An 18,770-nucleotide genomic window follows, 5' to 3' on the forward strand; every position below is an offset into this window, starting at 1 on the left:
TTTTCTCTAAAAAAAAGAAAAGTTTAAATAACTAATATTGTCAAAAGATGTTTTACAGTCAAAGATATATGTTAATTTATGGTCTTACTGCATGCTATTAAAAATTAGATGTTATTTATAAATGATGTTCACAGGCAATTAACAATATACAAATAGTTTTAATTATTGTAACTTTAAAATCACCATAAATTATACAATAACTCCTAAGTTATTGTTTAATTTGGGTGCAATAATTTATGATAGAGTGCTGAGGGTGACATGAGTCAGTATGGACCTGGAAGTAGAGAGGTGTTGAAGCTGATGAGAAGTTGAAGTTACGACACAGATGATCCTCGGGGTTGTATTTCTTCATGAAAGCATTGATGGTGACTGTCTTAGCAGACCCCGGCTCACCGATGAGTAACACCGCCTGCCATGAATATTAACACTCATAGTTATGTCTTGATGTTTGTGTACAGAGAACAACAGTATATGTACTTTTGTAAGAGGCGCCTGAGTTTCCCTGTCTCCTAATATCATGTTTATTTTTCCCCTATAATCTACCTTGTCCATAATTACTATCTTATTTGCTTTGTCTGTTTTCGTAAAGTCTAGGATCTTTCATTAATTGTGTCCCTTAATTGTGTTGCAGAAGTCTGAGCAATTAAGGAAAGATCCTGGACTTCACCTTTACGAAAGCAGACAAAGCAAATGCGATAGTAAGTATGGACACGGTAGATTACAGCAAAAAAATAAGTTTCATATAAGAAGACAGGGGAGCTGACGTTCCCCTTAATGCACTTAAAAGTTTAATTTAGTGCTAAATCGCCCATATTTCAAAATAAATGTTTTTGACTGGTGATGAACATGTAAGATGAAGTCATACTGACCTTGGTGTGGACATTTCCTAATCCCAATTAACCAACCAACAGCCTTCCACAGTACAATGTTGGTCAGTTATCAGTACGTAGCAATACTTTAAATGGACTATTGCTATCAAAAACTTGGATTCCCAAGAATATTATCCTTTTTTAATGAACTTTAGTGTTAAAATTTCATATATAAGAATACACATTTTATAAGATCAATGGAGTTTAAAAGATATATACACCAAGTAGCGTCTACGTGTTGACAACAGTAAAGTAATACTATACAAGTGTTACCTTACCATAAGGTTGATCACAGTGACCTCTCACTATGAGGAGGGTCACACTGACCTCTCACTATGAGGAGGGTCACACTGACCTCTCACTATGAGGAGGGTCACACTGACCTTTCACTATGAGGAGGGATACACTGACCTCTCACTATGAGGAGGGTCACACTGACCTCTCACTATGAAGAGGCTCACACTGACCTCTCACTATGAGGAGGGTCACACTGACCTCTCACTATGAGGAGGGTCACACTGACCTCTCACTATGAGGAGGGTCACACTGACCTTTCACTATGAGGAGGGATACACTGACCTCTCACTATGAGGAGGGTCACACTGACCTCTCACTATGAAGAGGCTCACACTGACCTCTCACTATGAGGAGGGTCACACTGACCTCTCACTATGAGGAGGGTCACACTGACCTCTCACTATGAGGAGGGTCACACTGACCTCTCACTATGAGGAGGGTCACACTGACCTTTCACTATGAGGAGGGTCACACTGACCTCTCACTATGAGGAGGGTCACACTGACCTCTCACTATGAGGAGGGTCACACTGACCTCTCACTATGAGGAGGGTCACACTGACCTCTCACTATGAGGAGGGTCACACTGACCTCTCACTATGAGGAGGGTCACACTGACCTCTCACTATGTGGAGGGTCACACTGACCTCTCACTATGAGGAGGGTCACACTGACCTTTCACTATGAGGAGGGTCACACTGACCTCTCACTATGAGGAGGGTCACACTGACCTCTCACTATGAGGAGGCTCACACTGACCTCTCACTATGAGGAGGGTCACACTGATCTCTCACTATGAGGAGGGTCACACTGACTTCTCACTATGAGTCACACTGACCTCTCACTATGAAGAGGGTCACACTGACCTCTCACTATGAGGAGGGTCACACTGACCTCTCACTATGAGGAGGGTCACACTGACCTTTCACTATGAGGAGGGTCACATTGACCTCTCACTATGAGGAGGGTCACACTGATCTCTCACTATGAGGAGGGTCACACTGACCTCACACTATGAGGAGGGTCACACTGACCTCTCACTATGAGGAGGGTCACACTGACCTCTCACTATGAGGAAGGTCACACTGACCTCTCACTATGAGGAGGGTCACACTGACCTCTCACTATGAGGAGGGTCACACTGACTTCTCAATATGAGGAGAGTCACACTGACCTCTCACTATGAAGAGGGTCACACTGACCTCTCACTATTAGGAGGGTCACACTGACCTCTCACTATGAGGAGGGTCACACTGACCTCTCACTATGAGGAGAGTCACACTGACCTCTCACTATGAAGAGGGTCACACTGACCTCTCACTATGAGGAGGGTCACACTGACCTTTCACTATGAGGAGGGTCACACTGACCTCTCACTATGAGGAGGGTCACATCGACCTCTCACTATGAGGAAGGTTACACTGACCTCTCACTATGAGGAGGGTCACACTGACCTCTCACTATGAGGAGGGTCACACTGACCTCTCACTATGAGGAGGGTCACACTGACCTCTCACTATGAGGAGAGTCACATTGACCTCTCACTATGAGGAGGGTCACACTGACCTCTCACTATGAGGAGGGTCACACTGACCTCTCACTATGAGGAGGGTCACACTGACCTCTCACTATGAGGATGATCACATTGACCTCTCACTATGAGGAGGGTCACACTGACCTCTCACTATGAGGAGGGTCACACTGACCTCTCACTATGAGGATCACACTGACCTCTCACTATGAGGAGGGTCACACTGACCTCTCACTATGAGAAGGGTCACACTGACCTCTCACTATGAGGAGGGTCACAGTGACCTCTCACTATGAGGAGGGTCACACTGACCTCTCATTATGAGGAGGGTCACACTGACCTCTCACTATGAGGAGGGTCACACTGACCTCTCACTATGAGGAGGGTCACACTGACCTCTCACTATGTGGAGGGTCAAACTGACCCCTCAATATGAGGAGGGTGATGATGGATCACTAACCCCTCACAGTAATGATGGATCACTAACCCCTCACAGTGGTGATGGATCACTAACCTCTCACAGTGATGATGGATCATTAACCCCTCAGTGATGATGGATCACTAACCCCTCACAATGATGATGGATCACTAACCCCTCACGGTGATGATGGATCACTAACCCTTCACAGTGATGATGGATCACTAACCCCTCACAGTGATGATGGATCATTAACCCCTCACAGTGATGATGGATCACTAACCCCTCACAGTGATGATGGATCACTAACCCCTCACAGTGATGATGGATCATTAACCCCTCACAGTGATGTTGGATCACTAACCCCTCACAGTGATGATGGATAACTAACCCCTCACGGTGTTGATGGATCACTAGCCGCTCACAGTGATGATGGATCACTAACCCCTCACGGTGATGATGGATCACTATCCCCTCACAGTGATGATGGATCACTATCCCCTCACAGTGATGATGGATTACTAACCCCTCACAGTGATAATGGATCACTAACCACTCACAGTGATAATGGATCAGTAACCCCTCACAGTGATGATGGATCACTAACCCCTCACAGTGATGATGGATCACTAACCCCTCACGGTGATGATGGATCACTAACCCCTCACAGTGATGATGGATCACTAACCCCTCACACTGATGATGGATCACTAATCCCTCACAGTGATGATGGATCACTAACCCCTCACGGTGATGATAAATCACTAACCCCTCACAGTGATGATGGATCACTAGCCCCTCACAGTGATGATGGATCACTGACCCCTCACGGTGGTGATGGATCACTAGCCCCTCACAGTGATGATGGATCACTAATCCCTCACGGTGATGATGGATCACTAACCCCACACAGTGATGATAAATCACTAACCCCTCACAGTGATGAGGGATCACAATCCCTCACAGTGATGATGGATTACTAACCCCTCACGGTGATGATGGATCACTAACCCCTCACAGTGATGAGGGATCACAATCCCTCACAGTGATGATGGATCACTAACCCCTCACAGTGATGATGGATCACTAACCCCTCACAGTGATGATGGATCACTAACCCCTCATGGTGATGATGGATCACTAACCCCTCACAGTGATGATGGATCACTAACCACTCACAGTGATGATGGATCAGTAACCCCTCACAGTGATGATGGATCACTAACCCCTCACAGTGATGATGGATCACTAACCCCTCACAGTGATGATGGATCACTAACCCCTCACAGTGATGATGGATCATTAACCCCTCAGTGATGATGGATCACTAACCCCTCACAATGATGATGGATTACTAACCCCTCACGGTGATGATGGATCACAAACCCTAACAGTGATGATGGATCACTAACCCCTCACGGTGATGATGGATCACTAACCCCTCACAGTGATGATGGATCACTAACCCCTCACGGTGATGATGGATCACTAACCCCTCACAGTGATGTTGGATCACTAACCCCTCACAGTGATGATGCATCACTAACCCTTCACAGTGATAATGGATCACTAACCACTCACAGTGATGATGGATCAGTAACCCCTCACAGTGATGATGGATCACTAACCCCTCACAGTGATGATGGATCATTAACCCCTCACGGTGATGATGGATCACTAACCCCTCACAGTGATGATGGATCACTAACCCCTCACAGTGATGATGGATCACTAATCCCTCACAGTGATGATGGATCACTAACCCCTCACGGTGATGATAAATCACTAACCCCTCACAGTGATGATGGATCACTAACCCCTCACAGTGATGATGGATCACTAATCCCTCACAGTGATGATGGATCACTAACCCCTCACGGTGATGATAAATCACTAACCCCTCACAGTGATGATGGATCACTAACCCCTCACAGTGATGATGGATCACTAATCCCTCACAGTGATGATGGATCACTAACCCCTCACGGTGATGATAAATCACTAACCCCTCACAGTGATGATGGATCACTAACCCCTCACATTGATGATGGATCACTAACCCCTCACAGTGATGATGGATCACTAATCCCTCACAGTGATGATGGATCACTAACCCCACACAGTGATGATAAATCACTAACCCCTCACAGTGATGAGGGATCACAATCCCTCACAGTGATGATGGATTACTAACCCGTCACGGTGATGATGGATCACTAACCCCTCACAGTGATGATGGATCACTCACCCCTCACAGTGATGATGGATCACTAACCCCTCATAGTGATCATGGATCACTAACCCCTCACAGTGATGATGGATCACTAACCACTCACAGTGATGATGGATCAGTAACCCCTCACAGTGATGATGGATCACTAACCCCTCACAGTGATGATGGATCACTAACCCCTCACAGTGATGATGGATCACTAACCCCTCACAGTGATGATGGATCACTAACCCCTCACAGTGATGATGGATCACTAACCCCTGACAGTGATGATGGATCACTAACCCCTCACGGTGATGATGGATCACTAACCCCTCACAGTGATGATGGATCACTAATCCCTCACAGTGATGATGGATCACTAACCCCACACAGTGATGATAAATCACTAACCCCTCACAGTGATGAGGGATCACAACCCCTCACAGTGATGATGGATCACTAACCCCTCACGGTGATGATGGATCACTAACCCCTCACAGTGATGATGGATCATTAACCCCTCACAGTGATGATGGATCACTAACCCTTCACGGTGATGATAAATCACTAACCCGTCACAGTCATGATGGATCACTAACTCCTCACAGTGATGATGGATCACTAACCCCTCACAGTGATGATGGATCACTAACCCCTCACAGTGATGATGGATCACTAACCCCTCACAGTGATGATGGATCACTAAGCCCTCACAGTAATGATGGATCACTAACCTCTCACGGTGATTATGGATCACTAACCCCTCACAGTGATGATGGATCACTAACCCCTCACAGTGATGATGGATCACTTACCCCTCACAGTGATGATGGATCACTAACCCCTCACAGTGATGATGGATCACTAACCCCTCACAGTGATGATGGATCACTAACCCCTCACAGTGATGATGGATCACTAATCCGTCACAGTGATGATGGATCACTAACCCCTCACAGTGGTGATGGATCACTGACCCCTCACAGTGATGATGGATCACTAACCCCTCACAGTGATGATGAGTCACTAACCTCTCACAGTGATGATGGATCACTAACCCCTCACAGTGATTATGGATCACTTACCCCTCACAGTGATGATGGATCACTAACCCCTCACGGTGTTGATGGATCACTAACCCCTCACAGTGATGATGGATCACTAACCCCTCACAGTGATGATGGATCACTAACCTTTCACAGTGATGATGGATCACTCACCTTTCACAGTGATGATGGATCACTAACCTTTCACAGTGATGATGGATCACTAACCCCTCACGGTTATGATGGATCACTAACCCCTCACAGTGATGATGGATCACTAACCCCTCACGGTTATGATGGATCACTAACCCCTCACGGTGATGATAAATCACTAACCACTCACAGTGACAAGAGATCCACTAACCTTTCCTTGCTGCGCTATAATGTGGATAAGGAAGTCCATCCTCACATTGTCAACATTGGGCACCAGGAAGGAGGTATAGTCTGGGCTACCTGTATCAGGGTACACAAACTCCGTCACTCGGGTCTCCCAGTGCTGCCACCATCCTGCCAATATGATATACGTAGTATGTTTTTAATATTAGGAAATATGCTTGTGATTAACTTAAGATAAGATAAGATTTCGTTCGGATTTTTAACCCCGGAGGGTTAGCCACCCAGGATAACCCAAGAAAGTCAGTGCGTCATCGAGGACTGTCTAACTTATTTCCATTGGGGTCCTTAATCTTGTCCCCCAGGATGCGACCCACACCAGTCGACTAACACCCAGGTACCTATTTGCTGCTAGGTGAACAGGACAATAGGTGTAAGGAAACGTGTCGGAATTTCCACCCGCCAGGAACCGAACCCGGGCCCTCCGTGTGTGAAGCGGGAGCTTTAGCCACCAGACCACCGGGCCACTGTACTGTTCAGTGAAGTTCTTAGGGGCTTAAGCCTTAGTCTGGGAATACCATCTTATCCCACCAGCATGCTAAAAACTGTAAGATAAGATAAGTTAAGATTTCGTTAGGATTTTTAACCCTGGAGGGTTAGTCACCCAGGATAATCCAAGAAAGGCAGTGCGTCATAAAGGACTGTCTTATTTCCATTTAAACCCTCAATCTTGTCCTCCAGGATGCGACCTACACCAGTCGACTAACAGCCAGGTACCTACTTGCTGCTAGGTGAACACGACAACAGGTGTATGAAAAATCGCTTCGAAATGCTTCTAACCCGCCAGGAATCGAACCCGGGCCCTTCGTGTGTGAAGTGAGAGCTTTGCCAGCCAGGCCACGGGCTTTTACTGGGGAAGTGACGCACAGTTTAGATTATACAAGACCAGGGACTGGACGATGAGACTTACAGAAAGATACGTTATATTTTCAACAATGTGTAATATTTTTATCTCCCACTCGTCACCTAAGCAGGTCGACCACACACAGAACTAGACGTATTTCGGACGCTGTGCGACCCAAGAAATGTATCCCAATACTGTATAACCGCAGCCTCCTGCGTGACAATACACGCGTAAAGATTAGAGCAGAGTGTGGTACAAGTTTCTTATGCAGCTAAATGCTTGTTAGCGTTGATATGGCATTCACAGGTTACCAGATGAAAAATAATATCCAGATTTCTTCAATAAAAATGACAAATCAGGACATACACAACACAAAACTTATTCAAACATCCAACTAAGAAACAAATTTTAATTTAAAATCAAACTGAAGCTGCAGACTTTCGATATCACAGAGACTAATATCCTAAAATTCACCAGAACATTAAGTTTGAAGCCGTTCAGTATATACAAATTTGCTGGAAGTCCAAGCCCCTCGCACACAAAACCTCCTTTACCCCCTCCCTCCAACCCTTCCTAGGCCGACCCCTACCCCGCCTTCCTTCCACTACAGACTGATACACTCTTGAAGTCATTCTGTTTCGCTCCATTCTCTCTACATGTCCGAACCACCTCAACAACCCTTCCTCAGCCCTCTGGACAACAGTTTTGGTAATCCCGCACCTCCTCCTAACTTCCAAACTACGAATTCTCTGCATTATATTCACACCACACATTGCCCTCAGACATGACATCTCCACTGCCTCCAGCCTTCTCCTCGCTGCAACATTCATCACCCACGCTTCACACCCATATAAGAGCGTTGGTAAAACTATACTCTCATACATTCCCCTCTTTGCCTCCAAGGACAAAGTTCTTTGTCTCCACAGACTCCTAAGTGCACCACTCACTCTTTTTCCCTCATCAATTCTATGATTCACCTCATCTTTCATAGACCCATCCGCTGACACGTCCACTCCCAAATATCTGAATACATTCACCTCCTCCATACTCTCTCCCTCCAATCTGATATTCAATCTTTCATCACCTAATCTTTTTGTTATCCTCATAACCTTACTCTTTCCTGTATTCACCTTTAATTTTCTTCTTTTGCACACCCTACCAAATTCATCCACCAATCTCTGCAACTTCTCTTCAGAATCTCCCAAGAGCACAGTGTCATCAGCAAAGAGCAGCTGTGACAACTCCCACTTTGTGTGTGATTCTTTGTCTTTTAACTCCACGCCTCTTGCCAAGACCCTCGCATTTACTTCTCTTACAACCCCATCTATAAATATATTAAACAACCACGGTGACATCACACATCCTTGTCTAAGGCCTACCTTTACTGGGAAAAAATTTCCTTCTTTCCTACATACTCTAACTTGAGCCTCACTATCCTCGTAAAAACTCTTCACTGCTTTCAGTAACCTACCTCCTACACCATACACTTGCAACATCTGCCACATTGCCCCCCTATCCACCCTGTCATATGCCTTTTCCAAATCCATAAATGCCACAAAGACCTCTTTAGCCTTATCTAAATACTGTTCACTTATATGTTTCACTGTAAACACCTGGTCCACACACCCCCTACCTTTCCTAAAGCCTCCTTGTTCATCTGCTATCCTATTCTCCGTCTTACTCTTAATTCTTTCAATTATAACTCTACCATACACTTTACCAGGTACACTCAACAGACTTATCCCCCTATAATTTTTGCACTCTCTTTTATCCCCTTTGCCTTTATACAAAGGAACTATGCATGCTCTCTGCCAATCCCTAGGTACCTTACCCTCTTCCATACATTTATTAAATAATTGCACCAACCACTCCAAAACTATATCCCCACCTGCTTTTAACATTTCTATCTTTATCCCATCAATCCCGGCTGCCTTACCCCCTTTCATTTTGCCTACTGCCTCACGAACTTCCCCCACACTCACAACTGGCTCTTCCTCACTCCTACAAGATGTTATTCCTCCTTGCCCTATACACGAAATCACAGCTTCCCTATCTTCATCAACATTTAACAATTCCTCAAAATATTCCTTCCATCTTCCCAATACCTCTAACTCTCCATTTAATAACTCTCCTCTCCTATTTTTAACTGACAAATCCATTTGTTCTCTAGGCTTTCTTAACTTGTTAATCTCACTCCAAAACTTTTTCTTATTTTCAACAAAATTTGTTGATAACATCTCACCCACTCTCTCATTTGCTCTCTTTTTACATTGCTTCACCACTCTCTTAACTTCTCTCTTTTTCTCCATATACTCTTCCCTCCTTGCATCACTTCTACTTTGTAAAAACTTCTCATATGCTAACTTTTTCTCCCTTACTACTCTCTTTACATCATCATTCCACCAATCGCTCCTCTTCCCTCCTGCACCCACTTTCCTGTAACCACAAACTTCTGCTGAACACTCTAACACTACATTTTTAAACCTACCCCATACCTCTTCGACCCCATTGCCTATGCTCTCATTAGCCCATCTATCCTCCAATAGCTGTTTATATCTTACCCTAACTGCCTCCTCTTTTAGTTTATAAACCTTCACCTCTCTCTTCCCTGATGCTTCTATTCTCCTTGTATCCCATCTACCTTTTACTCTCAGTGTAGCTACAACTAGAAAGTGATCTGATATATCTGTGGCCCCTCTATAAACATGTACATCCTGAAGTCTACTCAACAGTCTTTTATCTACCAATACATAATCCAACAAACTACTGTCATTTCGCCCTACATCATATCGTGTATACTTATTTATCCTCTTTTTCTTAAAATATGTATTACCTATAACTAAACCCCTTTCTATACAAAGTTCAATCAAAGGGCTCCCATTATCATTTACACCTGGCACCCCAAACTTACCTACCACACCCTCTCTAAAAGTTTCTCCTACTTTAGCATTCAAGTCCCCTACCACAATTACTCTCTCACTTGGTTCAAAGGCTCCTATACATTCACTTAACATCTCCCAAAATCTCTCTCTCTCCTCTGCATTCCTCTCTTCTCCAGGTGCATACACGCTTATTATGACCCACTTCTCGCATCCAACCTTGACTTTAATCCACATAATTCTTGAATTTACACATTCATATTCTCTTTTCTCCTTCCATAACTGATCATTTAACATTACTGCTACCCCTTCCTTTGCTCTAACTCTCTCAGATACTCCAGATTTAATCCCATTTATTTCCCCCCACTGAAACTCTCCTACCCCCTTCAGCTTTGTTTCGCTTAGGGCCAGGACATCCAACTTCTTTTCATTCATAACATCAGCAATCATCTGTTTCTTGTCATCCGCACTACATCCACGCACATTTAAGCAACCCAGTTTTATAAAGTTTTTCTTCTTCTCTTTTTTAGTAATTGTATACAGGAGAAGGGGTTACTAGCCCATTGCTCCCGGCATTTTAGTCGCCTCATACGACACGCATGGCTTACGGAGGAAAGATTCTTTTCCACTTCCCCATGGACAATAGAAGAAATAAAAAAGAACAAGAGCTATTTAGAAAAAGGAGAAAAACCTAGATGTATGTATATATATATATATGCATGTGCGTGTCTGTGAAGTGTGACCAAAGTGTAAGTAGGAGTAGCAAGATATCCCTGTTATCTTAGCGTGTTTATGAGACAGAAAAAGAAACCAGCAATCCTACCATCATGCAAAACAGTTACAGGTTTTTGTTTCACAGTCATCTGGCAGGACGGTAGTACTTCCCTGGGTGGTTGCTGTCTACCAACCTACTACCTTGCATTCTCCAGTAACTAATTTGCTTGTAACGAGTCCAAATTCTTTGACAGTTTCAGTAATTCTGTGAAGCCGATCAGAAAAAATATTCATTAGTTATTAAATGTAAATTAATATCACTAATTATTCAATATACATTAATTGCCAAGCTGGGATTTATGCCACTAAATAACAGCGTCAACCAACCGTACAGGAACCGTACAGAAACCGTACAGGAACCATACAGAAACCGTACAGGAACCGTGCAGGAACCGTACAGAAACCGTACAGGAACCGTACAGGAACCGTACAGGAACCGTACAGAAACCGTACAGGAACCATACAGAAACCGTACAGGAACCGTACAGAAACCGTACAGAAACCGTACAGGAACCGTACAGGAAGCCTTACAGGAACCGTACAGGAAACCGTACAGGAAAAAGTACAGGAAACCGTACAGGAAACCATACAGGAAACCACACAGGAAACCATACAGGAAACCATACAGAAAACCACACAGGAAACCACACAGGAAACCACCCAGGAAACCACAGAGGAAACCACACAGGAAACCACACAGGAAACCATACAGGAAACCATACAGAAAACCACACAGGAAACCACACAGAAAACCGTACAGGAAACCACTCATGAAACCACAGAGGAAACGACACAGGAAACCACACAGGAAACCGTACAGGAAACCACACAGGAAACCGTACAGGAAACCACACAGGAAACCGTACAGGAAACCACACAGGAAACCGTACAGGAAACCACACAGGAAACCACACAGGAAACCACACAGGAAACCGTACAGGAAACCACACAGGAAACCGTACAGGAAACCACACAGGAAACCACACAGGAAACCACACAGGAAACCACACAGGAAACCGTACAGGAAACCACACAGGAAACCGTACAGGAAACCACACAGGAAACCACACAGGAAACCACACAGGAAACCACACAGGAAACCACACAGGAAACCACACAGGAAACCACACAGGAAACCGTACAGGAAACCACACAGGAAACCGTACAGGAAACCACACAGGAAACCGTACAGGAAACCACACAGGAAACCACACAGGAAACCACACAGGAAACCACACAGGAAACCACACAGGAAACCACACAGGAAACCGTACAGGAAACCGTACAGGAAACCACACAGGAAACCACACAGGAAACCACACAGGAAACCACACAGGAAACCACACAGGAAACCACACAGGAAACCACACAGGAAACCACACAGGAAACCACACAGGAAACCGTACAGGAAACCATATAGGAAACCACACAGGAAACCACACAGGAAACCGTACAGGAAACCACACAGGAAACCACACAGGAAACCGTACAGGAAACCACACAGGAAACCGTACAGGAAACCACACAGGAAACCACACAGGAAACCGTACAGGAAACCACACAGGAAACCACACAGGAAACCGTACAGGAAACCACACAGGAAACCACACAGGAAACCACACAGGAAACCACACAGGAAACCACACAGGAAACCACACAGGAAACCGTACAGGAAACCACACAGGAAACCACACAGGAAACCACACAGGAAACCACACAGGAAACCACACAGGAAACCGTACAGGAAACCACACAGGAAACCGTACAGGAAACCACACAGGAAACCACACAGGAAACCACACAGGAAACCACACAGGAAACCGTACCAGAAACCACATAGGAAACCACACAGGAAACCACCCAGGAAACCACAAAGGAAACCACACATGAAACCACACAGGAAACCGTACAGGAAACCACACAGGAAACCACACAGGAAACCACACAGGAAACCACACAGGAAACCACACAGGAAACCGTACAGGAAACCACACAGGAAACCGTACAGGAAACCACACAGGAAACCACACAGGAAACCACACAGGAAACCACACATGAAACCGTACAGGAAACCGTACAGGAAACCACACAGGAAACCACCCAGGAAACCACCCAGGAAACCACACAGGAAACCGTACAGGAAACCACACAGGAAACCACACAGGAAACCGTACAAGAAACCACACAGGAAACCACTCAGGAAACCACACAGGAAACCGTGCAGGAAACTGCACAGGAAACCACACAAGAAACCACACAGGAAACCGTACAAAAAACCGTACAGGAAACCACACAGGAAACCACACAGGAAACCACACAGGAAACCAGACAGGAAAACACACAGGAAACCATACAGGAAACCACACAGGAAACCAGACAGGAAAACACACAGGAAACCGTACAGGAAACCACACAGGAAACCACCCTGGAAACCACACAGGAAACCGTACAGGAAACCACACAGGAAACCACACAGGAAACCAACCAGGAAACTATACAGGAAGCCACACAGGAAACCACACAGGAAACCAAACAGGAAACCACACAGAAAACTACACAGGAAACCACACAGGAAACCACACAGGAAACCACACAGGAAACCACACAGAAAACCACACAGGAAACCACACAGGAAGCCACACAGGAAACCACACAGGAAACCACACAGGAAACCACACAGGAAACCGTACAGGAAACCACACAGGAAACCACACAGGAAACCACACAGGAAACCACACAGGAAACCGTACAGGAAACCACACAAGAAACCATACAGGAAACTACACAGGAAACCACACAGGAAACCACACAGGAAACCATACAGGAAACCACACAGGAAACCGTACAGGAAACCCCACAGGAAACCGTACAGGAAACCCCCCATTAAACCGTACAGGAAACCACAAAGGAAACCGTACAGGAAACCACACAGGAAACCACACAGGAAACCGTACACGAAACCCCACAGGAAACCACAGAGGAAACCGTACAGGAAACCACACAGGACATCACACAGGAAACCACCCAGGAAACCTCAAAGAAAACCACACAGGAAACCACACAGGAAACCGTACAGGAAACCACACAGGAAACCGTACAGGAAACCACACAGAAAACCACACAGGAAACCACACAGGAAGCCACACAGGAAACCACACAGGAAACCGTACAGGAAACCACACAGGAAACCGTACAGGAAACCACACAGGAAACCACACAGGAAACCACACAGGAAACCACACAGGAAACCGTACAGGAAACCACACAAGAAACCGTACAGGAAACTACACAGGAAACCACACAGGAAACCGTACAGGAGACCGTATAGGAAACCACACAGGAAACCACACGGGAAACCGAACAGGAAACCGTATAGGAAACCACACAGGAAACCCCATAGGGAACCATACAGGAAACCGTATAGGAAACCACACACTAAACCACACAGGATACCACACAGGAAACCACGGAGGAAACCGTACAGGAAACCGTATAGGAAACCACACAGGAAACCACACAGGATGCCACACAGGAAACCACACAGGAAACCACACAGGAAACCCCTCAGGAAACCGTATAGGAAACCACACAGGAAACCACACAGGAAACCACGCAGGAAACCGTACAGGAAACCATATAGGAAACCACACAGGAAACCACACAGGAAACTACACAGGAAACTGTACAGGAAACCGTATAGGAAAGCACACAGGGAACCACACAGGAAACCGTACAGGAAACCACACAGGAAATCACACAGGAAACCTTACAGGAAATCACACAGGAAACCATACAGGAAACCACATAGGAAACCGTACAGGAAACCACACAGGAAACTGTACTCTAAACCACACAGGAAACCATACAGGAAACCACACAGGAAACCACACAGGAAACCACACAGGAAACCGTACAGGAAACCACACAGGAAACCGTAAATAAACCGTATAGGAAACCACACAGGAAACCGTACAGGAAACCACACAGGAAACCGTACAGGAAACCACACAGGAAACCGTACAGAAAACCACACAGGAAACCATACAGGAAACCACACAGGAAACCGTACAGGAAACCGTATAGGAAACCACACAGGAAACCACACAGGAAACCATACAGGAAACCGTACAGGAAACCACAGAGGAAACTGTATAGGAAACCGTACAGGAAACCACACAGGAAACCGTACAGGAAACCACACAGGAAACCATACAGGAAACCACACAGGAAACCGTACAGGAAACCACACAGGAAACCATACAGGAAACCACACAGGAAACCGTACAGGAAACCGTACAGGAAGCCACACAGGAAACCGTACAGGAAACCACACAGGAAACCGTACAGGAAACCGTATAGGAAACTACACAGGAAACCGTATAGGAAACCACACAGGAAACCGTACAGGAAACCACACAGGAAACCGTACAGGAAACCTCACAGGAAACCGCACAGTAAACCAACCTGAAGAGACATTCCTCATTTACAAAACGGATTCCAACAACTCCAAGTTGTTAAACTTTTCAATCTACTGACAAATTTTCCCTGACATAAACAGAACTTACTGGATACCATCCTGGCAGTAAGAGGAATCATCCAGTAAACAATGTTGCCGCTCAGAGAAGGAAAACTGAAATTTATTTAACGTGGTTTAATGGGTATAAAAAAATCTACATTTTTTTACACTTATAAGGGCAGATCAACTCCTATATACTGAAATTTCACTCCGCCGTCGCCGAATTAAAATACGAGACTTTTTTTCAACGTTTGAAGCAACTCTGCCGAGTGAAAGTTACTGGAACCATTTCAGGATGCTGGGAATGACGTTACCAACTCTGGTCATACCACATTTGATCATAATTACTGTATATATGCGATGAAAAACTGGAGCCGATCGGATGAGACCTTCTGGAGTTATGTGAAAGAAAGCAAAGAAAAATCTGGCACCCATTTAAAGGTGCCTAACGACATACTTTTCTCACCCTATTATTGTTATTACATTCATGAGTGGAATGCTAAACCTGTAGGGATTACACAGCAATTGGGATGTGGAAGACCATACACACTAGCCTAGGTGGCCAGAAGGGCCAACATATATATGTAGGGCAAATTTACTCATCATGGGGAATTTCAACCACTAGAAGATAGACTAGGAAAATCTGGAGTCACATGGGGAAACCAGAGACGTGGAGAGCCAAGATGATGGAGGCAGTGCTGGAAAGCTTCACGTACCAACATGTTAGGGACACAACCAGAGAGAGAGTGGAGATGATGAACCAGCAAGGCTGGATCTCGTATTCACCTTGAACAATTCAAGATACTAAACACTGTGTACTCAGGCCCATATTGGAGTATGCAGCACCAGTATGGAACCCACACCTGGTCAAACACGTCAAGAAATTAGATAAAGTGCAAAGGTTTGCAAAAAGACTAGTCCCGGAGTTAAGGGGTATGCCCTAAGAGAAGAAGTTAAGAGAAATCAGCCTGACGACACTGGAGGACTGGAGGGATAGGGGAGACATGATAACGACATATAATATACTGAGAGAAATTGACATGGTAGATGAAACTGACTGGGAGATGAAAACTCAGATGAGTCCCAGGATGCTAGGAAATATTTCTTCAGCCATAGAGTTGTCAGGAAGTGGAACAAATCCATCATTTTCTTTTATTTTTACTAATGAAGAGTCACTCTTTTCACTCTTGAATTTATAAACAATGATCTGCTATCTTCAGCTTTTTTTTTTTAGAGGCCAGAGATACCTATGATAATGTACCAATGTACCTCCAGAGGGATGTGTTAGATTGTGATGTAGTGGAGGCGGGATCCATGCACAGCTTTAAGAAGCGATACGATAAAGCTCATGGAGCAGGGAGAGAGTGGACTACATGGCAGCGAGCAGCGATTAGGCGGGACTTGGACCTGTGAATCGACCCCTGCAACCTCAAATAGGTGAGTACAAATAGGTGAATGTACACACACGCACACACACACGCACACAGTAATCTCACTCACTGTTCTCACCAACTGAGATCGTAGAGAGCACACAGAGTAACTCTCACCTATCTCATCAAGCGAGTATAAAGAGCACACTAAGCCTAGCTCTTACTCACTGGTTTGATCACTCGAGAACATAGAACACACTCATAGAGTAACACTTCCTCACTGATCTCATTAATCAAGACCGTACACAGAGGGTGAGTCTCACTCATCCTTCTCCTCCCCTGATAACGTAAACTACATCCATTTCTTTTCACTCACCATTTTCATCAACACGGTAGTCAAACAATGAGTCAACACTGCCGTGTCCGCGGGGAGGAAGGTCCAGGTGTGAGTATTTGCTTCTTACATGTTCTTCCAGCTTGGCTCGGTCTGGCAGCTCCAGCAGCGCCCCTACACTCCACATCATGGAGAACACGAACAAGCGGTGGATGTGCTCCTGGATGGGCGCCTGCTGCGTCTGTAATGATATACTAATTCATAAATAACCCACATTTAGTAGGGAAAACATTTAAGGAGGTTTCGGTCCGTCCTGAACCATTATTAAGTTACTGTCTCCTAAGTGCTGGGTATTTGTGTGGTTCCAGGAGCTTTTTACTCAATGTGGAATTCGATTAAAAAAAACTCATGAAAGAAATCTTCTATATCATATCCATGAGAAAACACTAAACCCATAGGGGTCATACATCACTCTAAGAATTAGATCTGACCCTAGAATGGGAAGATATCTCCAATCACTGGGATCAGGAGCCCTTCAGCAACAACAAGACATCCTTCATCCTTGAAGGGAAGACATACTCTAACAAGGGTACAAGTATCTTGGTGTTCTAGTTATGCCTAAAACATCTAAAGATAAATTAAAACACTGATTAATTATTAAAATATATTTTGTCGTGGTAGTGATTATTTTTGTATAGCAACAAATTACTCACAATAATGATTAAGATATAGTAATTTACATATATTTTTATTATATTTATGTGGGTGTGATAAAGCTATAACGGTCATGCAGAACAAGAGAATGTTAAGTAATAAAGTCTGATCCAAGGAAAGGTGGGTAACTCCCATTCCATGGATCAAAAGCCATCCAGTACAGCAATTAAGGCAAGCTTTTGACGGTTGGTATAATACATGGGATAACTGGTTGATATAGAGTAAACAGTGTTGTCTACCCTCTCCTCACACACTCTTTAACTATTTTAACTCAGTGTTATTCATGTTCATCAATTCTTCAGTGGTCAACAACATCTTAGCCATCAACGCAACATAAAGTAGGCAGCATCAATAAACAATACTTCACTATCATTATTCTCTCTTGTTTCTGTATTATTATTATTATTATAATCAGGGGGAAGCACTAAACCTGGAGGATTATACAGCGCCTGGGGGGGGATGTGGAAGGTATTCAGGCTTAATTCGGGGAACTGGAGCACAGATCCAATTTCCTAAATCAAGAGCCCCCTCACCAACATCAAGGAACCTTCCTTGAGGGGATCTTGTTTCT

At 44.8% G+C, this 18,770-nt stretch overlaps 1 protein-coding gene across 1 annotated transcript in view; it reads right to left on the bottom strand.

Annotated features, from left to right (window-relative positions):
• Dhc1 (Dynein heavy chain 1) overlaps positions 1–18,770 on the bottom strand; it is a 313,825-nt gene that overhangs the window by 123,816 nt on the left and 171,239 nt on the right. Inside the window, exons 41-43 of the mRNA XM_070102646.1 lie at positions 17,528–17,726; positions 6,740–6,882; positions 275–409 (exon numbers count right to left, since the gene is read on the bottom strand). Of these exons, the coding sequence (XP_069958747.1) occupies positions 275–409; positions 6,740–6,882; positions 17,528–17,726 (477 nt within the window). The remainder of the gene's footprint in view (positions 1–274; positions 410–6,739; positions 6,883–17,527; positions 17,727–18,770) is intronic.

This window comes from Cherax quadricarinatus, chromosome 82 (assembly GCF_038502225.1).
Source record: "Cherax quadricarinatus isolate ZL_2023a chromosome 82, ASM3850222v1, whole genome shotgun sequence".
Taxonomy (NCBI): Eukaryota; Metazoa; Arthropoda; class Malacostraca; order Decapoda; family Parastacidae; genus Cherax; species Cherax quadricarinatus.